At 51.6% G+C, this 23847-nt stretch overlaps 8 protein-coding genes across 8 annotated transcripts; 3 read left to right on the forward strand and 5 right to left on the reverse strand.

Moving 5' to 3' along the window:
• Positions 1-837: 837 nt before the first annotated feature.
• On the forward strand, positions 838-5191 carry KOG1 (ubiquitin-binding TORC1 subunit KOG1; the record flags this gene model as incomplete). The annotated part of the gene is made up of 5 exons (XM_046082712.1): positions 838-1281; positions 1350-4076; positions 4152-4402; positions 4454-4787; positions 4850-5191. The coding sequence occupies 5 exons, from the start codon at positions 838-840 to the stop codon at positions 5189-5191; spliced, it is 4098 nt and encodes a 1365-aa protein (XP_045938669.1).
• Positions 5192-6197: 1006 nt separating this feature from the next.
• On the reverse strand, positions 6198-8771 carry LDX57_001070 (uncharacterized protein; the record flags this gene model as incomplete). Its single annotated transcript, XM_046082713.1, has 3 exons — positions 8661-8771; positions 8417-8583; positions 6198-8243 (listed from the first exon to the last, which is right to left on the reverse strand). Exon 3 carries the CDS (start codon positions 8085-8087, stop codon positions 6198-6200), a length of 1890 nt encoding a protein of 629 aa, XP_045938670.1. The 5' UTR covers positions 8088-8243; positions 8417-8583; positions 8661-8771.
• A 168-nt stretch (positions 8772-8939) lies between these two features.
• LDX57_001071 (uncharacterized protein) lies at positions 8940-9857 on the reverse strand. The gene is made up of 2 exons (XM_046082714.1): positions 9574-9857; positions 8940-9516 (listed from the first exon to the last, which is right to left on the reverse strand). Exons 1-2 carry the CDS (start codon positions 9644-9646, stop codon positions 9113-9115), a joined length of 477 nt encoding a protein of 158 aa, XP_045938671.1. The 5' UTR covers positions 9647-9857; the 3' UTR covers positions 8940-9112.
• A 1290-nt stretch (positions 9858-11147) lies between these two features.
• On the forward strand, positions 11148-13796 carry LDX57_001072 (PA and RING finger domain protein; the record flags this gene model as incomplete). Its single annotated transcript, XM_046082715.1, has 2 exons — positions 11148-13393; positions 13457-13796. 2 exons carry the CDS (start codon positions 11148-11150, stop codon positions 13794-13796), a joined length of 2586 nt encoding a protein of 861 aa, XP_045938672.1.
• Positions 13797-14335: 539 nt separating this feature from the next.
• LDX57_001073 (EI24 domain-containing protein) lies at positions 14336-15290 on the forward strand (the record flags this gene model as incomplete). Its single annotated transcript, XM_046082716.1, has 2 exons — positions 14336-15018; positions 15164-15290. 2 exons carry the CDS (start codon positions 14336-14338, stop codon positions 15288-15290), a joined length of 810 nt encoding a protein of 269 aa, XP_045938673.1.
• Positions 15291-15670: 380 nt separating this feature from the next.
• Positions 15671-17279, reverse strand: LDX57_001074 (leucine-rich repeat domain-containing protein; the record flags this gene model as incomplete). The annotated part of the gene is made up of 2 exons (XM_046082717.1): positions 15671-16652; positions 16717-17279. 2 exons carry the CDS (start codon positions 17277-17279, stop codon positions 15671-15673), a joined length of 1545 nt encoding a protein of 514 aa, XP_045938674.1.
• An 859-nt stretch (positions 17280-18138) lies between these two features.
• LDX57_001075 (uncharacterized protein) lies at positions 18139-18534 on the reverse strand (the record flags this gene model as incomplete). The annotated part of the gene is made up of 1 exon (XM_046082718.1): positions 18139-18534. The coding sequence occupies one exon, from the start codon at positions 18532-18534 to the stop codon at positions 18139-18141; it is 396 nt and encodes a 131-aa protein (XP_045938675.1).
• Positions 18535-22374: 3840 nt separating this feature from the next.
• On the reverse strand, positions 22375-23038 carry MGR2 (MGR2/ROMO1 family protein; the record flags this gene model as incomplete). Its single annotated transcript, XM_046082719.1, has 5 exons — positions 22375-22492; positions 22585-22675; positions 22731-22760; positions 22820-22846; positions 22984-23038. The coding sequence occupies 5 exons, from the start codon at positions 23036-23038 to the stop codon at positions 22375-22377; spliced, it is 321 nt and encodes a 106-aa protein (XP_045938676.1).
• Between the last annotated feature and the right edge of the window lie 809 nt (positions 23039-23847).

A 23847-nucleotide genomic window follows, 5' to 3' on the forward strand; every position in this document is an offset into this window, starting at 1 on the left:
GGACCATCAAAAAAGTTGATACATTGCCTGTTTTGGAGTCCCGGATGGCTTCAACACCGTCAACCAGGCTAGTCACGTGGATCGTTTGTTGTAAACAGATGCCCATCTATGGTTGATATTGTCCGATGAACCAATTAAATTCAGTCCAAGCACTAGGCACTATGCATCTGTGCAGAATTGATTCTGACCACCCACTAGCCACTTCGAAATCTCGTCGTCCAGTCGATATAGCACTGTTAGCAGCAGACCTTCCAAAGGGCCACTGATGTAATGGCAAAGGGCGTGGAGATCCCGGAACCCGGAGCTACCAATGTCCCGGTGTACCATGCCAAGACATCACCGGCCAAAGCTCCTGGACGACGCTTTTACTATCGGAAGACATCGACAATTCCCGCGTTTTGAGACTGCGGGGTTGCGCCTGACAGTTAGAACTTTTCTCGTGTCGGCAGCTCTCTAATTTTCTATTTATTTCATCTCTTTTCCTGCAAAGACAGACATTTCTTGAAGCCCGAGAGGCCCCGAGATCACGGACGGCAGAGCCTCATGATTGGGTATGCTGGTCAGGCTTGTTCTCACTGCACGCACTCTGTGATATGATTCTTGATTAGGTGAGAACATACAGGTGGATGTGCATCCGCCCCACAACATGAGCCTTTCTTATAGTCTATCATGACTACAGATCCTCGTTTGCAGTTTGAAATGAGCTACTATCTAATCCATTAGCCTGTCTAGACATCCGTTCTTCTCTCATGACGACACTCTCTTCCTTTCTTGCATGAATATGACGGTCTCTGTACAATGAAGGATCCCAGAGCTACCATGGACCAGAATTCCACAATGAAACCACAGGCATCCAGTGCTCAGGCTGAGCCTCAGTCTGAACCACGAAGGAATCCGACCAAGTCCGTTCGCGTTGCGTTCGGCCCGGACCTGGAAACCCATATCCCTCCGCGCGATAGATCCCCCGCTCCCACGACGTCCCATCACCGATCATTTACCACCGTCGAACACAAACCGCCCCCGTTAACTAGTCCTCCGGGCAGACCAACCAGCTCGTCAGGCGAGAACTCAGCCATCATCGATTCCAGTCCTCGATTAACTTCGGATCGGGCCTCAGATTCCGCTCGGCCAACGTCAACCTTGAAAAGAGCAAAGAGTGACTATGGACCTAGGGTGGGCTTCGAAAGATCCGCTTTTGGCGATGACGAGGAGGACTTTGCTATGAGACACGGATGGCAGGAGGAGTATACGTCGAGCGAATATCTCAAAATACTCCATTCGGTGAGTAAAACCGCAGGCTGGCTACTTACCTCTGCGCATTCTTTACTGATGAATTTGGGACTCTACAGAATTTCTACATGTATTTTACTGAGAAGCGCCACGAGACGGATGGTATTCCAAGGGACCCTGTCGGTAGTTGGCCAAGTCAAGACTGGCGTATGAAGGACCGTTTGAAAACAGTTTCTGCTGCGTTGGCTATATGCTTGAATATCGGTGTCGACCCCCCTGATGTGGTAAAGACGAACCCGACGGCGAAACTGGAATGTTGGGTCGACCCAACGTCAACTACCGGTGGCGGCCAGACGAAAATCATGGAGCAGATAGGGAAGAAGCTGCAGGAGCAGTATGAGACGCTCAGTTTGCGGACAAGGTACAAGCAATATCTGGATCCTTCAGTCGATGAGACCAAGAAGTTCTGCATATCGCTGCGACGAAATGCTAAGGACGAGAGAGTCCTCTTCCACTACAACGGCCATGGTGTTCCTCTTCCTACCCAGTCGGGCGAGATCTGGGTCTTCAACAAGAACTACACGCAGTACATTCCCGTGTCGTTGTACGATTTGCAATCCTGGCTTGCTGGTCCTAGCCTTTTTGTTTTCGACGTATCGCATGCAGGAAACATCGTCCAAAATTTCCACACGTTCGTCGAAAAGCATGAGAAGGAGAACACCGAAGCCAAGAAGCGAGATCCCAACGTCATTGTTCAAAGCTATGGCGATTGTATAATTCTCGCGGCCTGCCAAAAGAGCGAGTCTCTGCCGACCAACCCAGATCTTCCCGCCGATCTCTTCACATGTTGCTTGACTACGCCGATCGACATCGCTTTACGTTTCTTCATCCTTCAAAATCCTTTGCAATCTAATTTCTCTATCGACGATTTTAGAGTCCCAGGCCGCTTACAGGATCGCAGAAGTCCTCTTGGAGAGCTCAACTGGATCTTTACTGCAATCACCGACACTATTGCATGGAACACACTTCCGCGAGCCCTGTTCAAGAAGCTGTTCCGCCAGGACTTGATGGTTGCTGCTCTCTTTCGGAATTTCCTGCTCAGCGAACGGATTATGCGTACATACAAATGTCATCCAATCTCATCCCCAGAACTGCCAGAGACGCACCATCATCCTCTGTGGAAAAGCTGGGATCTGGCTGTCGAAATGGTCTTGTCCCAACTTCCGGCCCTGATTGAAAACGACGAAGGCCGCAAGCACTACGACTACCAGCATTCGTCTTTCTTTGCCGAACAACTCACTGCCTTTGAGGTCTATCTGTCGTCGGGACCGACGGAAAAGAATCCCCCGGATCAGCTGCCTATTGTCCTGCAGGTTCTTCTGAGCCAGGCCCACAGACTAAGAGCATTGATCTTGCTCAGCAAATTCCTCGATCTGGGGCCGTGGGCGGTTCATCTGGCTTTGAGCATTGGTATCTTCCCTTACGTCGTCAAACTTTTACAGTCCGCAGCCCAGGAACTCAAGCCCGTGATGGTGTTCATCTGGGCTAGGATCATGGCAGTTGATCACACAGTCCAAAACGACCTATTGAAGGACAATGGAATTCATTACTTCATTTCTATTCTCAACCCTTCGTCGCCGATCCCAGTGGGCAATGCCAGCGAACACCGAGCAATGTGCGCGTTTATCGTGTCGATCTTCTGTAAGAATTATCCACAGGGACAGAACGTGTGTCTCTCCGCCGAACTGTTTGATTCTTGCCTGCGACACCTGATGGACGTTGAAAATCCTTTGCTGCGGCAATGGTCCTGCCTGTGCATCAGTATGCTCTGGTCCGATTTTCCGGAGGCCAAATGGATGGGAATCCGATGTGCTGCCCCTGCGCGGCTCTGCGAGCTCAATTTCGATCCCGTGCCGGAGGTCCGAGCTGCGATGTTACACGCCGTCACCACGTTTTTGGGCATCCCAGATTTGACGGATCAGGTCGCCCAAATTGAAGAGTCCTTAGCCATGGCAGTCCTTCCTATGTCATCAGATGGCAGCGTACTTGTTCGAAAGGAGCTGTTGGTGTTCTTCTCAACCTTCGTTAGACGTTATCAGAACAAATTCTTGGTTGCCGCTTACGAAGAATTCCAAGATGAGAAGAAAAATCTCATGTCGAAATTGGAACAAGCAGGTATTGGGGCCTACCACCCGGAGGAAGCCATCAATGGGTCGACTGATGGCTCGTCGAAATCAAAGTCAAAGTCGCAGACTCTGTCTCGCAACACCACGTTTGGCACAATTTGGAAGCAGTTGCTCATACTTTCCGTTGATCCCCACCCAGACATAGCCCAGGATGGCAGCATGATTATTGATTACATTCATCTAGCCCTCTTGCAGTCGCCTATGGCTTCTATAACTGACAAGCTTCGAACCGAAATCATGGAGCTCTCGAGCCGAGTGTCACAGAAGCAGCATGTTCGAGAACGACCTGAGTCAAAGGCTGCACCGCCCCCCACCCCACAGTCTCATGCCCCTCCCAAGCAGGAAGGCTATCTTTCACTTAGTCTCAGACGGACGGCCAGCGTTGCTGCCTCCCTTAAGAATCTTGCCTTTGGTGGATCTTCCCAAACTGAACCGCAGTCATCACAGGCCCCGACGTCACCTAAAGGCCGCATGCCCATCACTCCTCGAGGAAGGGCACCCCCAGAATGGACCCGACCGCCGGAAGTGAACGACCAGGTCGCGCCCGCTACAGCGTATCATCAGGCCCCTACTCCCACGTCTCGAGGGTTCGAGTCTAAAGACCCATCAACTGCCCCAATCATTCCCCTGATGAGCAGATTCCTAGATTGGTCCACAGAGGTAATCCCAGAATCACTCCAGCTAATCAGCGAACAATACAACGAAAAATATGAGCGTTTTCTCACCCATATCTAGTACTTCCGGGAACCCCAAATGAAACCCAACGAGCCCGACGAGCCCGGTAGCGCGGATTACAACGAGCGACTCTGGCGACGGAGCCGCAACGAGAAGATTATCACGGAAACCCAACCCCTCAAGGGCAAAGCCGGAACAAGCCGATGGGATAGCTCCATGGCCCTCCTCACGAACAGCAGTCAACCCCTGAAAATGTGCTTTCATCAGTTCGAGGATCACATCGCAGTTGCGGATGACAGGGACACGATTGCGTAAGTGGGGTGATTCACAATCTACTGGTCTTTACTAACACCTTTGAACAGTATCTGGGACTGGCAGAGGCATAAGCGCCTGAATTGGTTCTCTAATCGCAATCCCCCAGGGTCAAAGATCAACGAAGTTCGCTACATCAATGAGGATGACCAAGCACTTCTGATGACAGGTTCCTCCGACGGTGTTCTCAAAGTATTCCGCAACTACGAATCTTCACAGGATGTTGAGATAGTGACGGCATTCAGAGCATTGCCCGAGCTTATTCCAAGTAATCGAAATGCCGGTCTTGTCCTTGATTGGCAACAGGGCCAAGGCAAAGCATTGGTTGCCGGTGACGTGAAAGTAATTCGTGTGTGGAATGCCGCCACGGAAGTGTGTACCAACGTACGTTTTCTCCCTTTTCACTCAATGGCTTTGAGCTCAGCAGGTTTTAATGTTCTTTACAGGATATCCCGGCTCGCTCAGGTTCCTGCATCACGTCCTTGACTTCAGATCAAGTGGCAGGTAACATCTTTGTTGCTGGATTTGGTGACGGTGCCGTCCGAGTTTTTGACCAGCGTCTGAAGCCCACAACTTCCATGGTCAAGGTGTGGCGCGAACACAAGCAATGGATCACCAATGTCCACATGCAACGGGGTGGCTTAAGGGAGTTGGTGTCCGGCAGCCGTAACGGGGAGATCCGACTCTGGGATCTCCGAATGGACGATCCCATCTCTACCATCTATGCTACTCGAGATACTCTCCGCACCTTAAGCGTCCACGAACATGCTCCGGTCTTCATGGTGTAAGTTATCCCATTTATCCTCATCCATACCACCCCCCGGTGCGAACATTTTTGCTGATCTTGTCCGAACCACAGAGGCACAAACCGCCACGAAGTCAGAACATTCAACGTCCACGGTTCCCATCTCTCCACATTTGAGCCCTACTCTAGCTTCCTACACCATAACCGGTCGTCCCCCATCGCCAGCACCGCATTCCACCCTCACCGCACCATCCTCGCCTGCTCCGCTCTTAATGATAATCATATAAACCTGGTGCATTGTTAGGTCTAGACTGGAGGTGGTATTTCCCTTTTTTTTTCTCCCTTTATTGCTGTCCCGTCCCTTTTTTCTTCTTGCTTGTTGTTTTCTTTCCCCTAACTTATTCCCTCCATCTCGTAAGACTGTGAGATATGATCATTCTGGCAGATATCTGCTTCGCACGGCGCTTTGGGTAATTCGGGCCTGCTTTCATGTAACTTTTTCCGATTCTTTTTGTCTTTTTCCAACCTTTTCCTTCTTCGGATGATGATATCAATTTATTTTACCTTTTTCTTCTTCTTTCTTTTTTGGCGCAGGATAATATTTCGACTTCGCTGTGTTTGTGTGTTAGCACGCTGGCGCTATGTATTTTCTTTTCTTTTTTTTTTTATTCGACTGCTGAGTCGTTGCTTGTGTACGGATGGTCAAGTGCGATGTTACGTGCGGCCAGACAGATAGGATTTAATTGATCGTTTATTAAACTTGGTGATGTGTGATTGGTAAATAGTTGAGTCGCTGTATGACAGTGGAAGAGATGTAGGGCATATCTACCTACCAATAATCGATACTTTAGGCTGTACGGGTGAAGATGTTAGATCCACAAAAATGAACACGAGTACCTGTCAGGTATTTACCCATGAAAAGGAATCAAAACTAAAACATATTAAGCGGGTATACCATGATCGGTCTGTATGCACCCTCAACGCCGCGGTCTGTGTTCCGTAGTCCCACGCCTATCTAGCTTCTGTTTAGTACCGCTGTAGCTTACTCTCTATGCCCTATAACCTGGAGATAAGAATCCTGTGGTTTTATCCGAGTGTCTGCTCTCGTCAGACAAGCCGCGTCCTAGAGGAAACCTCCAATAGCTGACAGAGGGGTCTCGATCAAAATAACTGCGCCGTCTGGCAAAACTAGTGGTCTTTTCAAAGGTATTTTCTCTCTCGAAAACTGGTAAATTCGTCGTATGATTCTGGTTGCACTCAGAGAAGTGTGAATGGAGATTGACAATCACATTCCCCAAAAGCAGGTTCATTTGCTTTGCGGTGGTGCCATCAGCTCCCGTAAGTCGCTCGATTCTTTGACCGTGGTTTTGGGCAATCGTGGCGACTTGCTGGCGAAGGTATTCCTCTCCTCGGGGGTCTTTGTGAAACCAAGTGTTTGCCTCGTCAGCCCGGGTTCCCCTCAGAACATGATCTGCCATATGCAGTAGTTCTCCGGCCATTAACTGGCGCACGGCTGGCGTGGGCAACCCGGGAGGAGGCCGTAAGACCTTACCCGTGTCTGTGGTTTGGAGTCCCGCGTGAAGTTGATCATAGTTCTCCTTCAGCTTACCACTGGTGTCCTCGATTGGGGTGATATTTCTCAGCAGTGGAACCTCGGTAACTGTTGACTCACAGAGTGATTGCAATGTCCCGTGTGCTGAATGGGAGCGACGGTCTGTTGACAACCGCCTATGCGAGTCATTGGCATACTTGCCTAGTCTAGCTGCCAGCAAGGCCAATTCTTCAGAATGAACACGCGACCCCGAACTCTTGCATGCTAAAGCCTCCTTTGGTTCGACGAAAGGATCAGGGAGCGCCGTTTGTTTGATACGCGATAAAGAATCCTGGGAAATCTTATCGAGGAACCGGGTAGCTTCTTCGCTTGCTTTATCTTTCGTTGATGACCCGAGGGCACTAGTTCCTGAGAGTCCAGTACCCGATGCAATTGAAGCCAAGGCACGCGTCGGTGGCTGGGCCCGAGATGTGGACATCTGAGGTCGGAATTCTGTGGAGGACCTATATAGCTCTGGAAGGGACTCCCCCTGTGGAGCTCCCGTCAACATAGTGCCTGACCGTATGACGGCATAGTCCTTATAGCGCTCCTGTGGTGACTTTTCGGCCGATGGTACCTCGTAAGATCCAGCGTTCTCATAGACCGAGTGTTGAAGACGCACCGAGCCGTATGGGGATTGGTCTTCAGGCCGATCGAAACTAGCCCGATAGAGATGAAGCGACGATTCTGGAACGTGTTCACTTCGGGAAATGACGTTTTGACTGGCTGACCTGAACTGCTGTGCACCCAAGGAAGGTTCTCCGGTGATGGGATGCGCCTCCGCTGACCATGCTTCCTGTTCTGAGAGGGGATAGCTAGCATTCTTCAAGAATGGGCTCTCAGAGACATAGCTGCGCTCTTGGGACCGTGATAAGTAATAAGAGCCAAGACCCTCTGCGTAATTGAGAGGGTTCTGCTGATGATGCCCTTCTGTCCTTCTGCGACAGTCCTGTTCGCCGATCTCTTCTGCCGAATCATAGCCACGCTCCTGTGAAAAGATGCGAGAAGGTACCGGTTCATCTCCGCGAAGACTCAGTCTATACTCTGCATTATTTATGCGATGAACGACTGGGACCTGAGTGCCATGCGTGTCCTGGCCAGTCTCACGGAAGCTTGTGGCCAATGAAGGTGCTTCTTTGCTTTCGGAAGCCATCTGGTCCATAAAGGCCTTCACGGCTCGGCCAGATTTAGTTCGTGAGTTAGCTTTCGTATACAGTTGACTCAAGGCGATTGGTCTGGATGACGCGAGTTCTCCAAAGTCTCCCAACTCTTCATGCGCCGTAAGACTTATAGAGGGATTAGGTGTCTCGGACTGGCTGTTGCTCATCGAATAGAAGCTGTGCCTCATTGTGACCGGTTCACTTCGATCTTCGTTATCTTGAGGCACAGTCGAAGAGCCTCTTGGAGAGCGAGCCTTGTCGCGATGAGAGCTATTGAGGTTTAGGGGGGCTTCAGCCGGGGCCAGGCAGATTGGAGTATCGAGCACAAGAGGAGGGGATCCGGCCTGGGAAGAGGGGTTGTTAACGTTAAACTGCGCTGTTGCAATCGATGAAAAGGACCTGGGAGATGACTGAAAACAAGGACTAGGGGCCTGGGCTAGAAATGATATACATCAGAACTTCGCCAAAGGGAAAGAGCCCAAAGAGGCAGAAACAAGATTTCTATGAAGGAACTGACCTGAAAGGAGTTTTCCTATTCTGACCATTCACTGGAAGATGCCGTCACAATGGGCACACCGTGTAGCGCAGCAGGCAGATTGAGCGATGGTTGGTATCCCAGAGGAGCTCGCCCAGGAAGAAGACTCTCAATGGTCACGGCGGTTTTCTTCTTTCGAGTTCTCCTTCCTGGTACATGAATAAGAATAAGAGAACTCACTACTACTCGCAGAAGCACTACAGTGGAAGGGAGGGGAAGTACTCACGACGGCGATGATATCTGTTTGACTTCACCTCATCCGACATGGCAATGCTGCACGGACACCAACGCTGGTAGGAGAACAACCATGGGAGGGGGAAGATGTCGACGAAGGCAGATATGCATGCAAGAAAAGAGGAGAAAGAGAGAGAAAGAAAGAGAGCGGGAGGAAGGAAGCAGGAGACATCCCGTGACAGTCTGGTCGCGCCTTCCCAATCGGTCATTTCCAGCAAAGGAGACCCCGCTAGTCCTCTTACGGCGACAGAACGAAGCACAAGTGAAGAAATCCAATTGAGACTGACTTTCATTCATTACAATCCAGATCAATTTACCCTGTCCATAAAGTTCCCAGTCATCAAGTCATATCATCAAATCAATCATCGTACTAAACAGTCAACCCGAAAGGAAGGATACAGTACAAAGAGTCATCAAAGGAATAAAAAGGCATTTGACGACCATTTACCATTGGGACCGCTGCTGTTGCGTACCTCCGGAGATATGGCGAGGATCCGACTCCATTTGGGATCCCAGTTTAGAGGCGTCGGTGTATTGACCCGAGCCTGGGTGAGGGTTGTAGCTGCTGCCCCCGGGTGCGCTGCCACCATAGCCTTGTCCATAGTTGCCGACGCCAGGTTGGGAAGTATACTCGGCGGTGTCCGGACGGGTTCCAGAGGGATTGGATCTTCCATACTCGCCCGTGCCGGAGTCGTACTGACCGGCAGCTGGCTGAGATCCATACTCAGTCGGGCCCTGGTGGCCGGCACCACCAGTTCCGGAGGCATATTCCTGTGAGCCGTAGGTACCGGCGCTTGGGTTCGATCCGGAGGCGCCAGTAGCCGAGCTATCGCCATGCTGGCGCTTGCCTAGAGGATATTATTAAGAATCCCAGGGTTGACGACGACACGCAGTTGAGATCGTACTGGAATCCTTGGACTCCTTGCCGTGATGATGACCGGTCACGACATCCTTGACCTTGTGCAAAAGGTTAGACATGGTCCCGCGTTAGTAGTAGTGGTAGTATTAGATTAAGACGGGGATGCGTAGCAACGACACAGGACAGCTGGGCTGTTATGGCGGTCACTGGGTTTTATCTGATCTTTTGAGCCCATCAGCTCTGCGCAAGGGGGGAGTCATGACGTGTGGGTGTCATAATGGGGGAACGAGGAGGATGGTCAGTTACCGCGGCACCAGCCACATTAGACTTGCCGCCAAACAAGCTGCCCCGCCGAGCTCCATCTATGCTCCATCATCCCATGGATCCTCAAGGGCCACCGCGGTTGGATAGTTGAACGCGGTGCGATCAACCGATGATCGGGACCACACCCACCTGCGCCAAGGGGATCACCCCAAGATCGACCTTGCACCAATTTACGGGGTCCGGAGCAGAGGATCAAGAATCTTAGTGATGAACTCGCGTCAATGTGATATAGAAGGGGCCATGGTGTCATCAGAGGACTGAGAAGAATCGCCATGTCAAGATGCTGTCGAAGAATACTTGGTGTTGAACCTGGCAAGAGAGGATACACCGCGTAAACCGTAAGGAGAGGGGATCGAATTCTCAAAGCGAGGAAAACATCTAATCAGAGTGGGACTTGTCGTTTAGAGCGAAGCACGATGGATCATCATGGATCGGTTGTAGACAGTACGTACTCGGTGTAAACTTGTCCCTAGTACTTGTATCGGTGCGAGGGCTCCATGCATTCCAGGCCTTTCCCTCGGGGGATGAACTGAGTATGTGTATGTGTACACAGTATGTGGTGCTTCCATGCATGCAGCCCTACCGTGGCCAACGCGCATAACGATAGAAAATAACAGCAAAAACACGGGTGGGGCCGATGACAGCATGATCTGCGGGGGTCATACGGAACGATTACCCACTCTACAGTTTACTGAGTAGGAGTGCGGTGTACACCGTACAGTAGGGATGCAGGTGGTTGTTCTCACGGGATGAATGGTGTGTAGGTATGGAATGGAAAGTAGTGGTGCTTAAGAAGTATAAAATATAAAACTGCAGGGAATGTGATCCCCTGATTTCGTTGCCTGAGTGCCTCCCGGCCAATCCTGAGGCCGCCCCGGATCCCGTGACTGGTCCCCCCCCCCGAGGCTGAGCAACGCGAGGGAAAGAAGGCAGGCGGCCGCTTGGCTTGGCTGCTCGTTAACTCATCCTCCTCCGTCTCTCCCTCTCTCTCTCTCTCTCACTTCCTCTCTCTTCCTTCCCCTCCCACTCCATATGACTCCCTTCGATCCCTTTCCCCTCCTCATTCCCCGTCTTGGGCGGTATTCCCAGTTCTCGTTTTAATCGAGCGCTTTCTTCTTTTTCGTTCCTCGTTCGTCTCGGGGTTTTGGCTCTCCTCTCGATGAGCGCCCGCCCCCCAAATCCCTCGACTCGGCCGTTTGATTGGTCATAAGACACCGAATTTGAGACTTGCTGGAATCCCTCCTTTTTGTTCGGCAGGGCATCGTCCGGATTCTCAGTTTTCATCTCGCTTTAATAATGCGATTCCCACGCTTGATCCTCATTGTTTTCTGTTTCATCTTCTTTCCCATCTTCGTCACCTTCTTTTCGGCTCTGACATCATCACCGAGCCTGGCCACGCCTAGTTCGTTCGCCGGCCGAGCGACTGGCTTGCACGCCCTCTTCTCCTTCAACGTCCCTTCGTCTCTTTTCCCTCCGTCCGCCATCATCAGTCTCACCGATGACAATTCCACCTTCTTCCTGGCCAGACCCGCCGCGTTTGGCCCCCTTCTGCCCGAGAAAGGCCTCAGCGGTCAACTATGGGTCGGCAGTGGTTTCGGTGAGAGGACCGCGGCCGGGGCCGAAGGTGAACTAGGCTGTTCGGATATCCCTGGGTGGGGCGAGGGTGAAACCCATCACAAGCAGGATAAGACGATGACGATGACGACGAACCCCGATGGCCCGATCGGGAAATCTGTGCCTGCCGCGGGAACCGAACCCGCGACCGCGCAGGACTCGCCCCAGGACTCCGATCTTCAACGTGATCCCCATGACGAAGGTTCTCCAGCGACGAATGACGGCACCGACGATCATCTTCACCACCCTCTGCCGGAATCACGTGTGGTGGACGCAGGCGCGCCGAAGCAGCACGGAGACAACCGTCGGACTCGACAAACGGCTCATGCCGACATTCAGTCCCTGCAGGAGAGTGCTGAAATTACCGGCAAGGTGGTCCTGCTGAGTCGGGGCGGATGCGGTTTCTTGGAGAAGGTCAAGTGGGTGCAACGGCGTGGGGGCATCGCTTTGATCGTTGGGGACGACACTAGAGGAGGCAGTCTCGTCACGATGTACGCGCGAGGAGATACGTCGAATGTGACTATCCCGGCCCTATTCACCTCACACACCACAGCCCAGTTGCTCTCGTCTTTGATTCCCTCCCAGGCCGGGGAAGATTTGGCCCTAGAGGACGGTGCGGGAGCGTCCCGCACGCGACTGACCGGCCACATCGCTGAAAAGCAGCGGCCATCAACCACCACCGCTTCGACCGCTATCACATCCCCTACGTCCACTCCTCATGTCGCACCCCAAGAGTCCCAGAGGCCTGCGGTACACCAATCCGGGTTGTTTCACGGTTTGATGTCCTTGTTTGGTCTTGGAAACAACCATGCTGGTAGTGTATCGGAGAACAGTCGACGTCCACCCAGTAGCGGAAACATTAACTGGATCTCGTTGGATCATTTCGACGATCAGGAGCCGCCCCGGGATGACGCTGACCATGGCCATAGCCACACGAGTGTCGCAGATGACCGTAAACGATCCGAGACCGGTTCCGATGCCATGGATGGCGATGGGTTTGTCATCGGCGTGCAGGACTGGCGAGATCCCGATCTGATGGCGCCGCGGAGCAGTTCTATTCCGTCACCAAGCGGCATTCCGGAGCCGGAGCGCACGAAACTGCAGTCTGCCGCCGATGGTAGCTCACGCTCTGTGGCGGCCACCCTGAAAGGCGGCAGCATCACCCCGGGAAGCGGCGAGTACCGCACCTTCGAACGGTCCACCGTGGATAAGGAGACATATGTTCAGGACAACCAGAAACCAGGCTCTGGTAAGACAGGGAGTTTGGTGCAGAGCAGGGGCTGGTTTGCGAGACACTTTTCGTGGGCGAAGAACAGGGAGCAGGACTCCAGTCGATCTTCGATGCGTAACAGCCGAGAAAACCGAAAGTTACGTGAGCGGGATGCAGGGGCTACCTTGCATCACCAGGGCGTGACGAACCTCGAGCATGAGGGATTGTGGATTACCCTGACGCCAACGAGCATGTCTACGAGCCCATTTTTCGATACCCTGCTCGTTCTTGTCGTTAGCCCGTTGCTGACGCTGACCATCGTCTACGCTCTTCTTCTGCTACGATCTCGCATTCGACGAAGACGTTGGAGAGCCCCGAAATCGCTTGTCGATCGACTTCCCGTGAGAACCTACCACACCATTAGCTCTTCTTCTTCCGCGGCGAGCTCCCCCAGGTCTGCTAGCCCTGGTCCCGTGTCGCCAACATCACCCCTGTTAGGTACTAAGGCTCGCTCGGAGAGTGCAAGGGCCTCGGACACCAATGCGTCATCGAATATGGGTACCCCGTCTCGTAAAGAACCGCAGGCTTCGTCTACCTTGTGGCGCCGCAAATACACTGGACGACAGGTTGAGTGTGTTGTCTGCCTGGAGGAATATGTCGATGGACAAAGCAGGGTGATGAGCCTGCCTTGCGGTCATGAATTCCATGCCGAGTGCATGTAAGTTGCGATACCCCAATATCGATCGACAATCTACGGATTTGCTAACATATTGACTACTAGTACCCCTTGGCTGACGACTCGCCGACGCACGTGTCCCATTTGTAAGGGTGATGTCGTTCGGTCTATGTCTCAAAACAAAGGCCCCGAACAAGCGGACGAGGACGATCAGCACCAACTCGGATCCCACCATGGTGCTTCATCTGCCCCCGTTTTGATCACTGCAATCAGCGAAGATGAGATGTCGGACCCTGAGCGTCACGCCGGGTCAGACGCCGGACTTGTCGAAGAACATGCTTCTTCGGCGCCCCCGCCGGGCTGGAGAAATTATGCCGCCCTCAGCTTTTCCGCCCTCAGTGGCGATACGATCTGGCATCCAAGCCGGAATGAAAACGATAGATAACCTCTGTTTCCCCCTCTCATTTGTTACTCCTCTCTGTTTCCTTTCACATTTTTTTCTTATATCGTCGCCTTCAAGGCATGGGGTTCTTGTGTTGCTTCAGGGATCTGTTCTTAGTGGTTTGAAAATGGCCTGCATTAGCGAATTTTTTTGAAGACATCATCATATCGAATTGGCTGGCGTTCAGGTAGGGATTGCGGGACTGCAGGCGCAGGGCGAGACCAGTGAAGTGAATTGGCTATGCGAGGCGGGAGTCAATCAACTCCGTGATCATTTCGAATTGTCTTCGATCTAGCGAGCACTCATCCAGCCCATTACTTCATTTATTATTCGTTTTCCTTCTATATCCCCATGAAAGACGCTGTATATTAAACCTGCCAAATGGACCACGGACAGCACGTGTTGTGACGTCATCGTGCATCGTGCATGGGCCTTATCGATCAGAAAAAAGCGATCGCCAACTGTCACCTCTAGACTCTAGACCTCTACACCTCCACTGCGGACTCTTTACCTGAGCACTCACTGACAGTGTAGTCCCAACCATGGCCACCCAACTCCGAAATTTCATCCTCGCAGAGATCCAAAAATTCCGCCTCACAGCCAAAGATGTCGTCACGTCGCGCACCTGGTGGTACCCATTCCAAGGCCTCATCTACCTCTCCACCCACGAACCCCTCCGCCGTCCTTTCCTCTCTCGCCTCGGCCAAACCATCACCCTCGGCGTCGGCATCACCACCGGCATGTTCTTCTTCACCTACCTGCCCCAGACCGCACTCCTGAGCCTGACCAGCGGCCCCTGGGCCCCTATCTCCGCTGCGTTCCTTGTGATCTCCGAGTCCGCGTCCCTGACTACCTTCGTGGCGCGCTCGTGGTCCCTCCGCGACGACTTAACTGATACGTTTGATGCGACGCTGTTGGAGAAAGGTGCTGATGAGCTGGTTAAAGAGGGACGGTATGTTCAGCCGCGGGCGAGTGGGCGGGATGTGGTGAGACGGCTGGGGAAGATGGTGAAGGAGCCCGCGGAGAGGTTGAGGCCGAGGGCGTTGTTGAATGCGGTGATTTTGTTACCGTTGAATCTGGTGCCGGTCGTGGGGACTGCGGTTTATGTGTGGTTGCAGGGGCAGAGGGCTGGGCCGGTTGCGCATAGGAGGTGGTTTCAGTTGAAGGGGTGGGATGAGAGGAGGGTTGCGGAGTGGGTGAGGGAGAGGAGGGCTGGGTATACTGGGTATGTTTTTTCTTTCTTTTTCTTCTTCTTGTTTCCTGTTCGTTGCTGGTTGTTGGTTCCTCGTTCTGTTGCAGGATGATGGGATTCTCTGGATGGGGTGTTTCCACAGGGAGCTTTCTTGCTAATGAGTGTTTGCATGATCTAGGTTCGGTATCGCCGCTGTGTCCCTCGAAATGGTGCCGTTCTTGTCGTTGGCATTCGCGTTCAGTAACACCGTTGGGGCGGCGCTGTGGGCTGCGGATTTGGAAAAGGAGGGGGAGAAAAGGTCGTGATATCACATTTGACAGATAAGGCGACGAGGTGTGATAATTTGTATAAAAAAAGTTATGGGAGTGTGATTGCTATATGCGGACATTGATACTGACTTGCTAATCGTCAGCTGTACTCTAGTAACTATTTGTTAATCGAAGTCTTTAATGCTAATGCTACTATTGTGACATCTCAGGACAACTGCTGGTTCCACGAACGGCTGACACTCGGACTTGTCAGGATTAAATAAATTGCTAGCTAAATCTATATGCATGATTGCTACTCATACAAGTCTAAATACATACATGCGTCACAAAAGCCAGTTTGCCAATAGAATACTGGACGCGTATGATATACCCACGCAATGCAGAGATATCTGTACAGTGTATACCATGTCGACCCCTTACTGCTCCGAATCCACTAACCGAGTGTCCACCTCGTCTGGCTGGAAATGCTCCGCCGCAGGGACGCACAGCGGGCTGCACCCCAATCGACGGAATGGGAGAGGCCGGAGTGTCTCGCCTGGACACCGCGGTCCCTTCAGTCCGTTCTCGTACGTGCTGCAATCCCACCATTCAATCCATTCGGTGCGAGCGATCACGAAACTCCGGTGACAAACTGAGCAGGACCGTCCCCCGCCGTCCCGGACGGCCCTTGCCTGGCGGAGCAGCCGGAGGATGAGTTCCGGGTAGTCCTCCATCTCCGAGTCGGGGATCTGATCGAAGAACGGGGATTTGTTGAAAGAAAGAAGAGACACTTCGCGCAGGGAAGGAACCCGAGACTCGGACTGGGGTTCGGTTGGTCTGTTCATGTACAGGGTGTTGGTTTGACCCTCTCCAACTGGCAGGCCCTCCATGTTAAAGCGACGCACGCGGCCGGTAGCCACATGGATTGGGGCCCAGGCTTCTTCCGGCGCGGGCCCTTGATACTCGCAGAGCCTTAGAGCTCCTTGGGGAGAGTCTGGGTCTGTTCCCTCAGGCGAATGCCATTGGGCAATATCTGCCTCTTCGATCTGCAGCAACGGATTCGGCCGGACTGTCAAGTGCTTCAAGTCGCCTTTCTTGATCAGCCACAGGAATTCCCAGGGGAGACACTTCAGGCGGTTGACCGAAAGATTGACTTCTTGTAGCATGGTCAGTTTCCTGACCGCTGGAGGAATTTCTGTCAGCTTGTTATTCCGCAAACTGAGCACTTTGAGCGATCCCAGATCGAATAGCTCGCCGGAGATAGCTGTAAGCGAGTTTCCCGCCAGAAACAGGCGCAGAAAAGGTTCGAGTGAGCTGTAAACCTCTTCGGAGATTGGGGGCTCCTTTATAGCAGGTAGCTTTGTAAGGTGTTGCAATGGTCGCAGCAAGCCCCAGGGAATTGTGCGCAAATTTCCACTACTACAAAGACCCGTTAGCTTTGCTAAAGCAACCATAACCACCTGATCCTAACGCGAGATCCTACCTTAAGTCAACACTGTCTTGCCCCTTTTCCAGACAATCATTGACAATGGCCCGCGCCAACTGATGCTCCCTCGACTCTTCCGACCTCAGGAAGGGAGCCCGTTGCTGCACCGTCATCTGCCCCAGGGGTCTCAACCCCAATCCCGAACTCTTCGTATCCTTCAACAAATCCTCCCCCCAAGCCGCATCTTCCGAGGGCAGCAGCGAATCGGCACCAGATTCATCGCTACCCATCCACACACCACTATCGACCATGCGCTTGTCTTTGAAATCCGCCCGCTTGCGCTTCGGATCCTTCACCATTTCCCCCCACCACGTGCCTCGGTATCGTCGTTTCCGACTCCCCGAAGCCACGGGCGCATTGTAGTTCTCTAGCCCGGAGGCGGGGATGTCGTCGCTCGAGAAGAACGCGGGGTCGCTGGAAGGTTGGCTGGAACGGTCATCGAAGCGCGACAGCTGGTAGGTCTTGCGAAAGGAGCCGGCACCGGAGGAGGCGGGCGCGGTCTTTGTTGGAGAGCGGTGGCGGATACGAGGCGGGGGAGGTAGAGGGATCTCGTTCTCCATGGTGGAACTAGTGTCGCGAAGCCCTGGGCGACAGACAACGGACGTGAAATACTGTCAATGAATTCGGAGGGGTAAGGAGGGTGCGGTGAGATGCACGAGGGAGAAAAAGGAGGGAGGAGGGAAACGGCGCGTGGTGGGGAAGGCGATGGGTTCGCGGCTGTCAACAGCTGCAACGAGATAGAATTGGCGAACGGATCACATCACCGGCCGCTGGTCGGATGCATGACGTCCGAAAGAATGAAGATCGGCTGAGGACGAGACCGAGAAGAGTCGCAGAAAGATCAACCTCGAGTCAGCCCCTCAGGCATCCAGGCAGGACTGTTTACTCGCGCGTCGTCCACGCGCCGCGCCTATCAGCAGTCGCGCTGATAACGGTATCGCCCTTTTCGGTAATCCGTTTAGACCTGTCGATCTTGATTTATTTATCTGGTTTTGTCTTTTCAATTTTTGATCAAGTTTACTTCTTGAATATATACGGGAATTAGAGGTAGGTAGAGAAATATATGAATTTAATTTTAATTTGTTTTCCTAGACTGAGCTGCCAGAATACAACAGCATCGGTCAAGGACATAACTCGTCTATCAGAATCGTCGTCAAATGGGGTATATCAAAGGGTATATATCCATAACACCTGGGCTTCCCCAGTGATTTCCTGACATTATCATCATCAGGATCCTCCGGGAAAGGTAAAAGCGAATTGGACAAGAAAGATAAAAGTGAAAATATGTTGAAAAAGAAATGAAGAGTAGTGACCGTCACAAGACAGTCAATTCGTAAAGTCGATCGTAAAAAGGTAGATCCCAAGACAACAGAACCCGTAGTGAGCCTCAAGGCCAAGCAATTGCCAATGGCAGCATCATCACCAGCAGCCCATGAAAAGAGCAAAAGATCCGGCGATAAGAGCAGCCGACATGTTGGCATCGGAGATGCTGGCTGCTCCCGTGCTCAACGGAATGGAAGGAGTAGCCGAAGCGGTTGAGCTGGCGGACGAAGAGCTGGACGAGCGCACATGAGTGCTTGCAGCGGCGCTAGAGACAAATCCGCTGCTGGAGCTGGAGGGAATAGTGACGCTGGTGGTGGAGATGACGTGGGAATTGACAGTAGTCGACGCAGCGTCGCCTGCAGAAGTCACAGTGCTGACTCGGACAAGCGTCTTGGTAATAGTGTTGGTCACCGTCGAGGTGGAGGTCTCTGCAGCGACAAGCTGGGTCGCAGCCAGGCAGAGAACAGAGGAAGCAAGAGCGCTGAATTTCATATTTGCGGCGGTAGTGGAGTAGATATGGAAGTTTAAATGACGATATGGTTATCCGGCAGTTCAAAAGCAGCACTGGACAATCAGAAGAGAATGATGAGCCAATGTAGACAGGAGGATTGGCAAGTAAAGGATCGAATAGGGCGTTACGATGTCGAATCGGCGCAGCGTGTCGCAAAGGCGAAATGAGTGACTGACGAAAACAAGGTGTCGAAGCAAAGTAGGAGACGCAAAGGAGAGAGCGTCTCGCCGGAAGGGCAGGGGGTATTGATGTTATAAAGAACGTGGGGGAAGTGCTGTGCTCCAGGCCTGAGGGAGGGAATGCGACAGGGAAACAATGCAATGCAGAATGTGCGACAGGGACTGTCGGGCTAAATAGGAACTACACACGATGCGACAGAAATTGTCAACACGAGAGACTGTGGGCACCCTTCGGACCCGATCCTTCAATCGCATCCCTACCAACGGGCCCGGGAAAATTCCTCGTCCAATCGCAAGGGGTTTCCCCTGGCCCATAAGTTCGTGGAGCGATTGGACCAGATGGAATGTCCTTTGAGGGCTGGCATTTTGCAGCCCCCTCTCGCACGTCAACATTGGCGGTCAAGTATACGAGGAGTAAACAAATCACAGGCAGCCCTGCCCAACCATTGTTGCTTTGAATAGACCGGAATCCTGCCAGGAACCAGCTCAGCGACGACTGAGTTGGCAAGTGGCATTGATGCTGCTGATTCTGGATCGCCGATCTTTTTTCTTAGTGGCGGTTGGATCGGATTTAGGTTCGGTTCCTGAACGACTTGGTCAGGCACGCTTTTTGTTAGTCTGATCAAGGATGATCCACCCGGGAAATTGGTATGATTCAGTCCCTTTCATGCCAGATGAAGTGCTTTGCTGTCAATAACAATCCGATAATAAGACATTCTTCTTCTACAAGTTTTCTTTGAGTGTTTTGACTGCTCTGGAGGGCGCTTCTTGTCACTTTCGTTGTCTCTGGACTGTTTCACACTAATTCCTAAGCTCGCCCTGGATGATCCCTGGTGAACTAGGTTAAATTAGTCCAGAGAAAAATTCGGTCTCGACCCTGAACTAATCACGCTAACAAAATATGACGCAGTAGGGACTAGGGGGGGCAAAAAGAAAAAAAGAAAAAAAGAAGAAAAGAAAAGACAATGAACATTACCAATGCCCACAGACCTCCGAGTGAGACACAACAAAGATCGGCTAATTTCCATCCAAGACCGTTGCTTGGGCCGTCGTGAGGCGAACAGTGGGACTGTCGAGGCCCTTGACTCGCTTTCGCTTGGCCTGATTGAAAATTCATTCAGTTACCGTTCCCAACACGAGTGCACGGGGATTCATCGTTCAACGATGGAAGAGGGGATTATTGATGCATCCGCCGTTTCCCCCCGGAGAAATCACGCACTGAGGGGTCAAGTCACCTGACATCAGGGCCTCGACTCAATATCCCAGTTCCCTACAACTATCGTGATAGGCTGCTTACTCGGGGCATTGGGCCAGAACCTCTGCGACCTGCGTTGAACCCCCACGGACCTACAATTCCTGAATGGTGTTGTTGACATGCTGACAATTGATGCCCCTCGTGTCTGCTATACACCTTGGGGTCACCGCTAGCTATGTCAACCATAAACAAAGCCATATGCCCCTACTAACATGCTAGCATGCGCAAGGGCAAGGCAAGGGCAAACCGGATGAATGAAAGGTTGATCCTAGCGACCAGGCGGCTAACGACGTTGATCACCGGCTTCCATGACCAGTCATTATCACTTACATCTGCAGGGCTGAAACAACGCCCTCGTTAGCACAAACGCCTTAAGGCTTTATTTGTTCAACACCAGATCGAAGATGAGATAGGTTCTCAGGTTGTTTGAAACGTTTTGTAGGCATCTATATAAAGAAAAGAAAGTATTGAATGGTCTAGATTTCTAGGATGTTCTCGGCACTGCCATTAGCAGTGCAAGCGCCACCCCCAAGTTCGAACTGCTCTAGGCAAAGGTCGACGAAGGTCAAAGGTTTTTCGGTCTCCTGGCAGGCGGCGCTTGACCAAACTCTTCACAATTGGGCCAAGTCTCTACGACGTCGAGGACATGCGTTTTGGTCCCTCTTTGGTGGAGAATCCTCCAACTTCCTGGTGATTTGGAACAATGGAATGATCGCCGAAGATGCAAGGACCGGTCGACCACATTTTGCTCGCACGACTCGGACTCAATTATCGGGGGTTTAGGATCTGTGGCATGGTGTCTACCTTGACTACTGCGAGAGAGTTCTAGGAGAAAGGCTCCGAATCTGATTCACGAGGCCAAATCATAAGGTCGTTGTCAAATTTGCTTGCTTCGACTGGGAGATCCAAGGGAAACAGCGGCATACCGACGGATCGAAGGCCATGGGATTGGACCTCGATCTCTGTGATATTTGACGGAGCATGGTCAGGTGATTGGGTTCTTGTGGAACGTATTGCCGGTGCACGACATACAGGTCCACAAGATAGAGACCTGTTCGCAGGTCATGTCTGAACTGCACAATTCAGGCATCCGACATCGGGGTATAAATCGATTCAACTTCCTGGTCCGCAATTCAAAAGCTTAATGTCGATTTCGATATGGCCACAAAGTGTGGTGCTTAGTAAAGAGCTTGACGACTTGCAGGAATCCATACAATATTTACCTACATTAGACGGATGGCTCATCTTGAATGAGCAATGTATAATTATAAGACTGTTCCCTGACGCTTAATGTTTTGAAATCTTCGGAGCAATGTTACATATATACTATAGAAGGGTCAATGACCGAAAATGAGTTACCGTCAATACACAAAATACCATAAGGAAAGACAGCTAGCGAGAATTCAATGAGCTGGTGTCATTTTGTCCAATTTGTGGTAGATTAACTATATCATTTACAGGCCTCAGCAAGAATCTAGATACACGAATGTTCAAGCTTTTCAGAAACAGACCGCAATTTAGAAGCCCTAACCAATTGCTCCTATTACAATGGCACTCCTGCAAATCTATACCTTTATATTCCGAACAACTAGTGGTTTGGAAACTGATTCAGGCCCTTCCAATGATCACAATCAAGGTATATACTAGGACAAGACCCGCGCAGTAAACCCTCGAAGGTCTTCGCTATTAAGCATAAACACTGAGCAGTGTTTTTAATAATCATCACAAAATATATCCCTTCTCCGAAGTTTTCATACACTAAATTATAGATAAACATAAGATTCATTGCCGGAAGCTCAGAGACTTATCAAAACGGCCGTCCCAATAAACGTTCAGACATAGTCCATTGGTCCATGAAGCTTACCTCTTCATCACCGAAGAAGTACATTTCTTGGAGTTTGAGAGCATCATATACAACGCCTTTGAAAGACTCGTTCCCGATGCCGATGCACCATAATGTATATAATAGACACGACAGTACCCAGAGGTTAAACTTTGTGCCGTGAGTGATGTACTGACTGCCCGAGACCCCCCTGTGCGAGTCGCTCTCCGTCTTTCTTGAGTTAGCCGTAAAATTTACTACGTCCTTACACGAAAATTTGAGTCATCCTTCATTAAATGATTAGCTTGTTGAGACGCCGAGAGACGTCACATAACCAAGCTTGATCCACCCCACGCTTCGATGCTTAATATATGTACATTATATAGGGCCCTATGTGGTCCTAATCTCTCAGCGCCTCCATGGGTCAATCGTCATCGACCGCGTTCTCCCTCATCTATCCCGAAGCTGTGTGAAGATACAACCTGGGATAGATACTATTGTACAAAAGCCCACCACGGTAAATCGACTGCTGATCCCAGCACGCAAAGGGCATAGAATCAAAAGTTTAGTCGCGTCGCAGGGGGGTCTGGCGGGGGAGCATCATCGGGGGTCCCCGAGCGCGGAGCCAGGCATCGTTGTGAGGTCCTTCGGTACGGATGACACTGCCAATGGACATGAAGAGACTACTTGGGTCAGCAAAGACGAATTCAAGCAGAGCAAATGCTTTAATACTAGCAAGTTCGCTCGACAAAAGAAGCCAAAATGGTAGACATACCCAAAAGTGGCTCCAGATCCAACCATGTATTTACCCAGAGTTCGCATAATTCCGTTAGGTCCAGCACCGTACTGGAAGATGGTGACGGTTCCTGGGGTCTGTAAGCAACTATCAAAGCGCATACTTGAATGCCTGTAGCAGCATACCGATGATAAAGCCCATGATACCACCAACGGCTAAGTAGAAAAGAGAATTAGAATTTATCAAATGTTGAGCGGATATGATGTAAACTTACTCGACCCCATCATAGCACCCATCTTCACTGCGGAGGGGTTAGTCAGATCCATTTTCAATGTTCAGAGTAGAATAGCAGAGTATCGATGTCCATGATATGCGCGCAACATGCACCATCGCGCTATTAGACAACTCTCAAGCATGTTTCGGGAAACTGAAACTCACTCTTCTCGAGGGTCGAGGGACCATGCGCTTGAGGAGGACCCGCAACGACAGGCATATTGGAAAGTTTATAAACTTGAAGTAGGAAAAGGTTCTAAAAAGATAATTCAAAAAGGTAGGAGAGTCGGCGGCTAGATGAGACCCGCAGATGACTGCTTGATTCTTGACTTCCGTTCTTCAACGGGCTTTTGCAGACGGACAGACAGACAGACAGGAAAGCTCCAGTGTCTGCGGCCCCATCGAACGGTTGAAGGCCCGAGGCCATTCCGAGGGCCACCTGACACCGCCTACCCGATCGGGAAGTCGTCACATTACATAAGCGCACACGTGCCGCGCCTCCTCCCAAAGTCGGGGGGTCTCACGTGAGTGTGAGCCTGAGGCTAGTTAGGGAGCGACGTGAGCTGATCCTCTTTCCCGCCTGCAGTGGCCACCCATGCGATTGTGTCCTGGAACAGTTGACCCCCGAGTGTCGTGTTATTGCTGTTCTGGCGGCTTACCAAGCCCGTGCAAGGGGGTAAGGCCATTTCTTGCCTCAGTTTCGTCTTAGTTGTCCGGCGGACAGCCTGTCGGTCGCTAGTTTCTCAGGTTGAGTCTGCATACCTCCTTGATCCGAGGACTGCCACATATTATCATTTCGTCATCCGTTTGATTTCCATCGTCTGTATCTGTGCTTCGGAGGTATGTCTACTGCATCGACCCGAGTCTTGCGATGAGTGCCATCTATTGCGTCGTCCTTCCCACCAACCACCCTCCGGAGGTCTCCTGTTTATCTAGCGGCAACGGGAAAATGCTAACGTAACTTTCCGCAACAAAGTTGGCAGACTTGCGGGAAAAGTGTGTTTGGGCGCACCAGACGCTGCATTTCGC

Source organism: Aspergillus melleus (genome assembly GCF_016097325.1).
Source record: "Aspergillus melleus strain CBS 546.65 chromosome Unknown contig1, whole genome shotgun sequence".
Classification (NCBI taxonomy): Eukaryota; Fungi; Ascomycota; class Eurotiomycetes; order Eurotiales; family Aspergillaceae; genus Aspergillus; species Aspergillus melleus.

Coding starts and splice junctions, on each gene's coding strand:
- LDX57_001071 (XM_046082714.1), bottom strand. CDS start 9,646: ATGTCTAACCTTTTGCACAAGGTCAAGGATGTCGTGACCGGTCATCAT. Junction 9,517..9,573: donor CAAGGAGTCCAAGGATTCCA/GTACGATCTCAA, acceptor AATATCCTCTAG/GCAAGCGCCAGCATGGCGAT.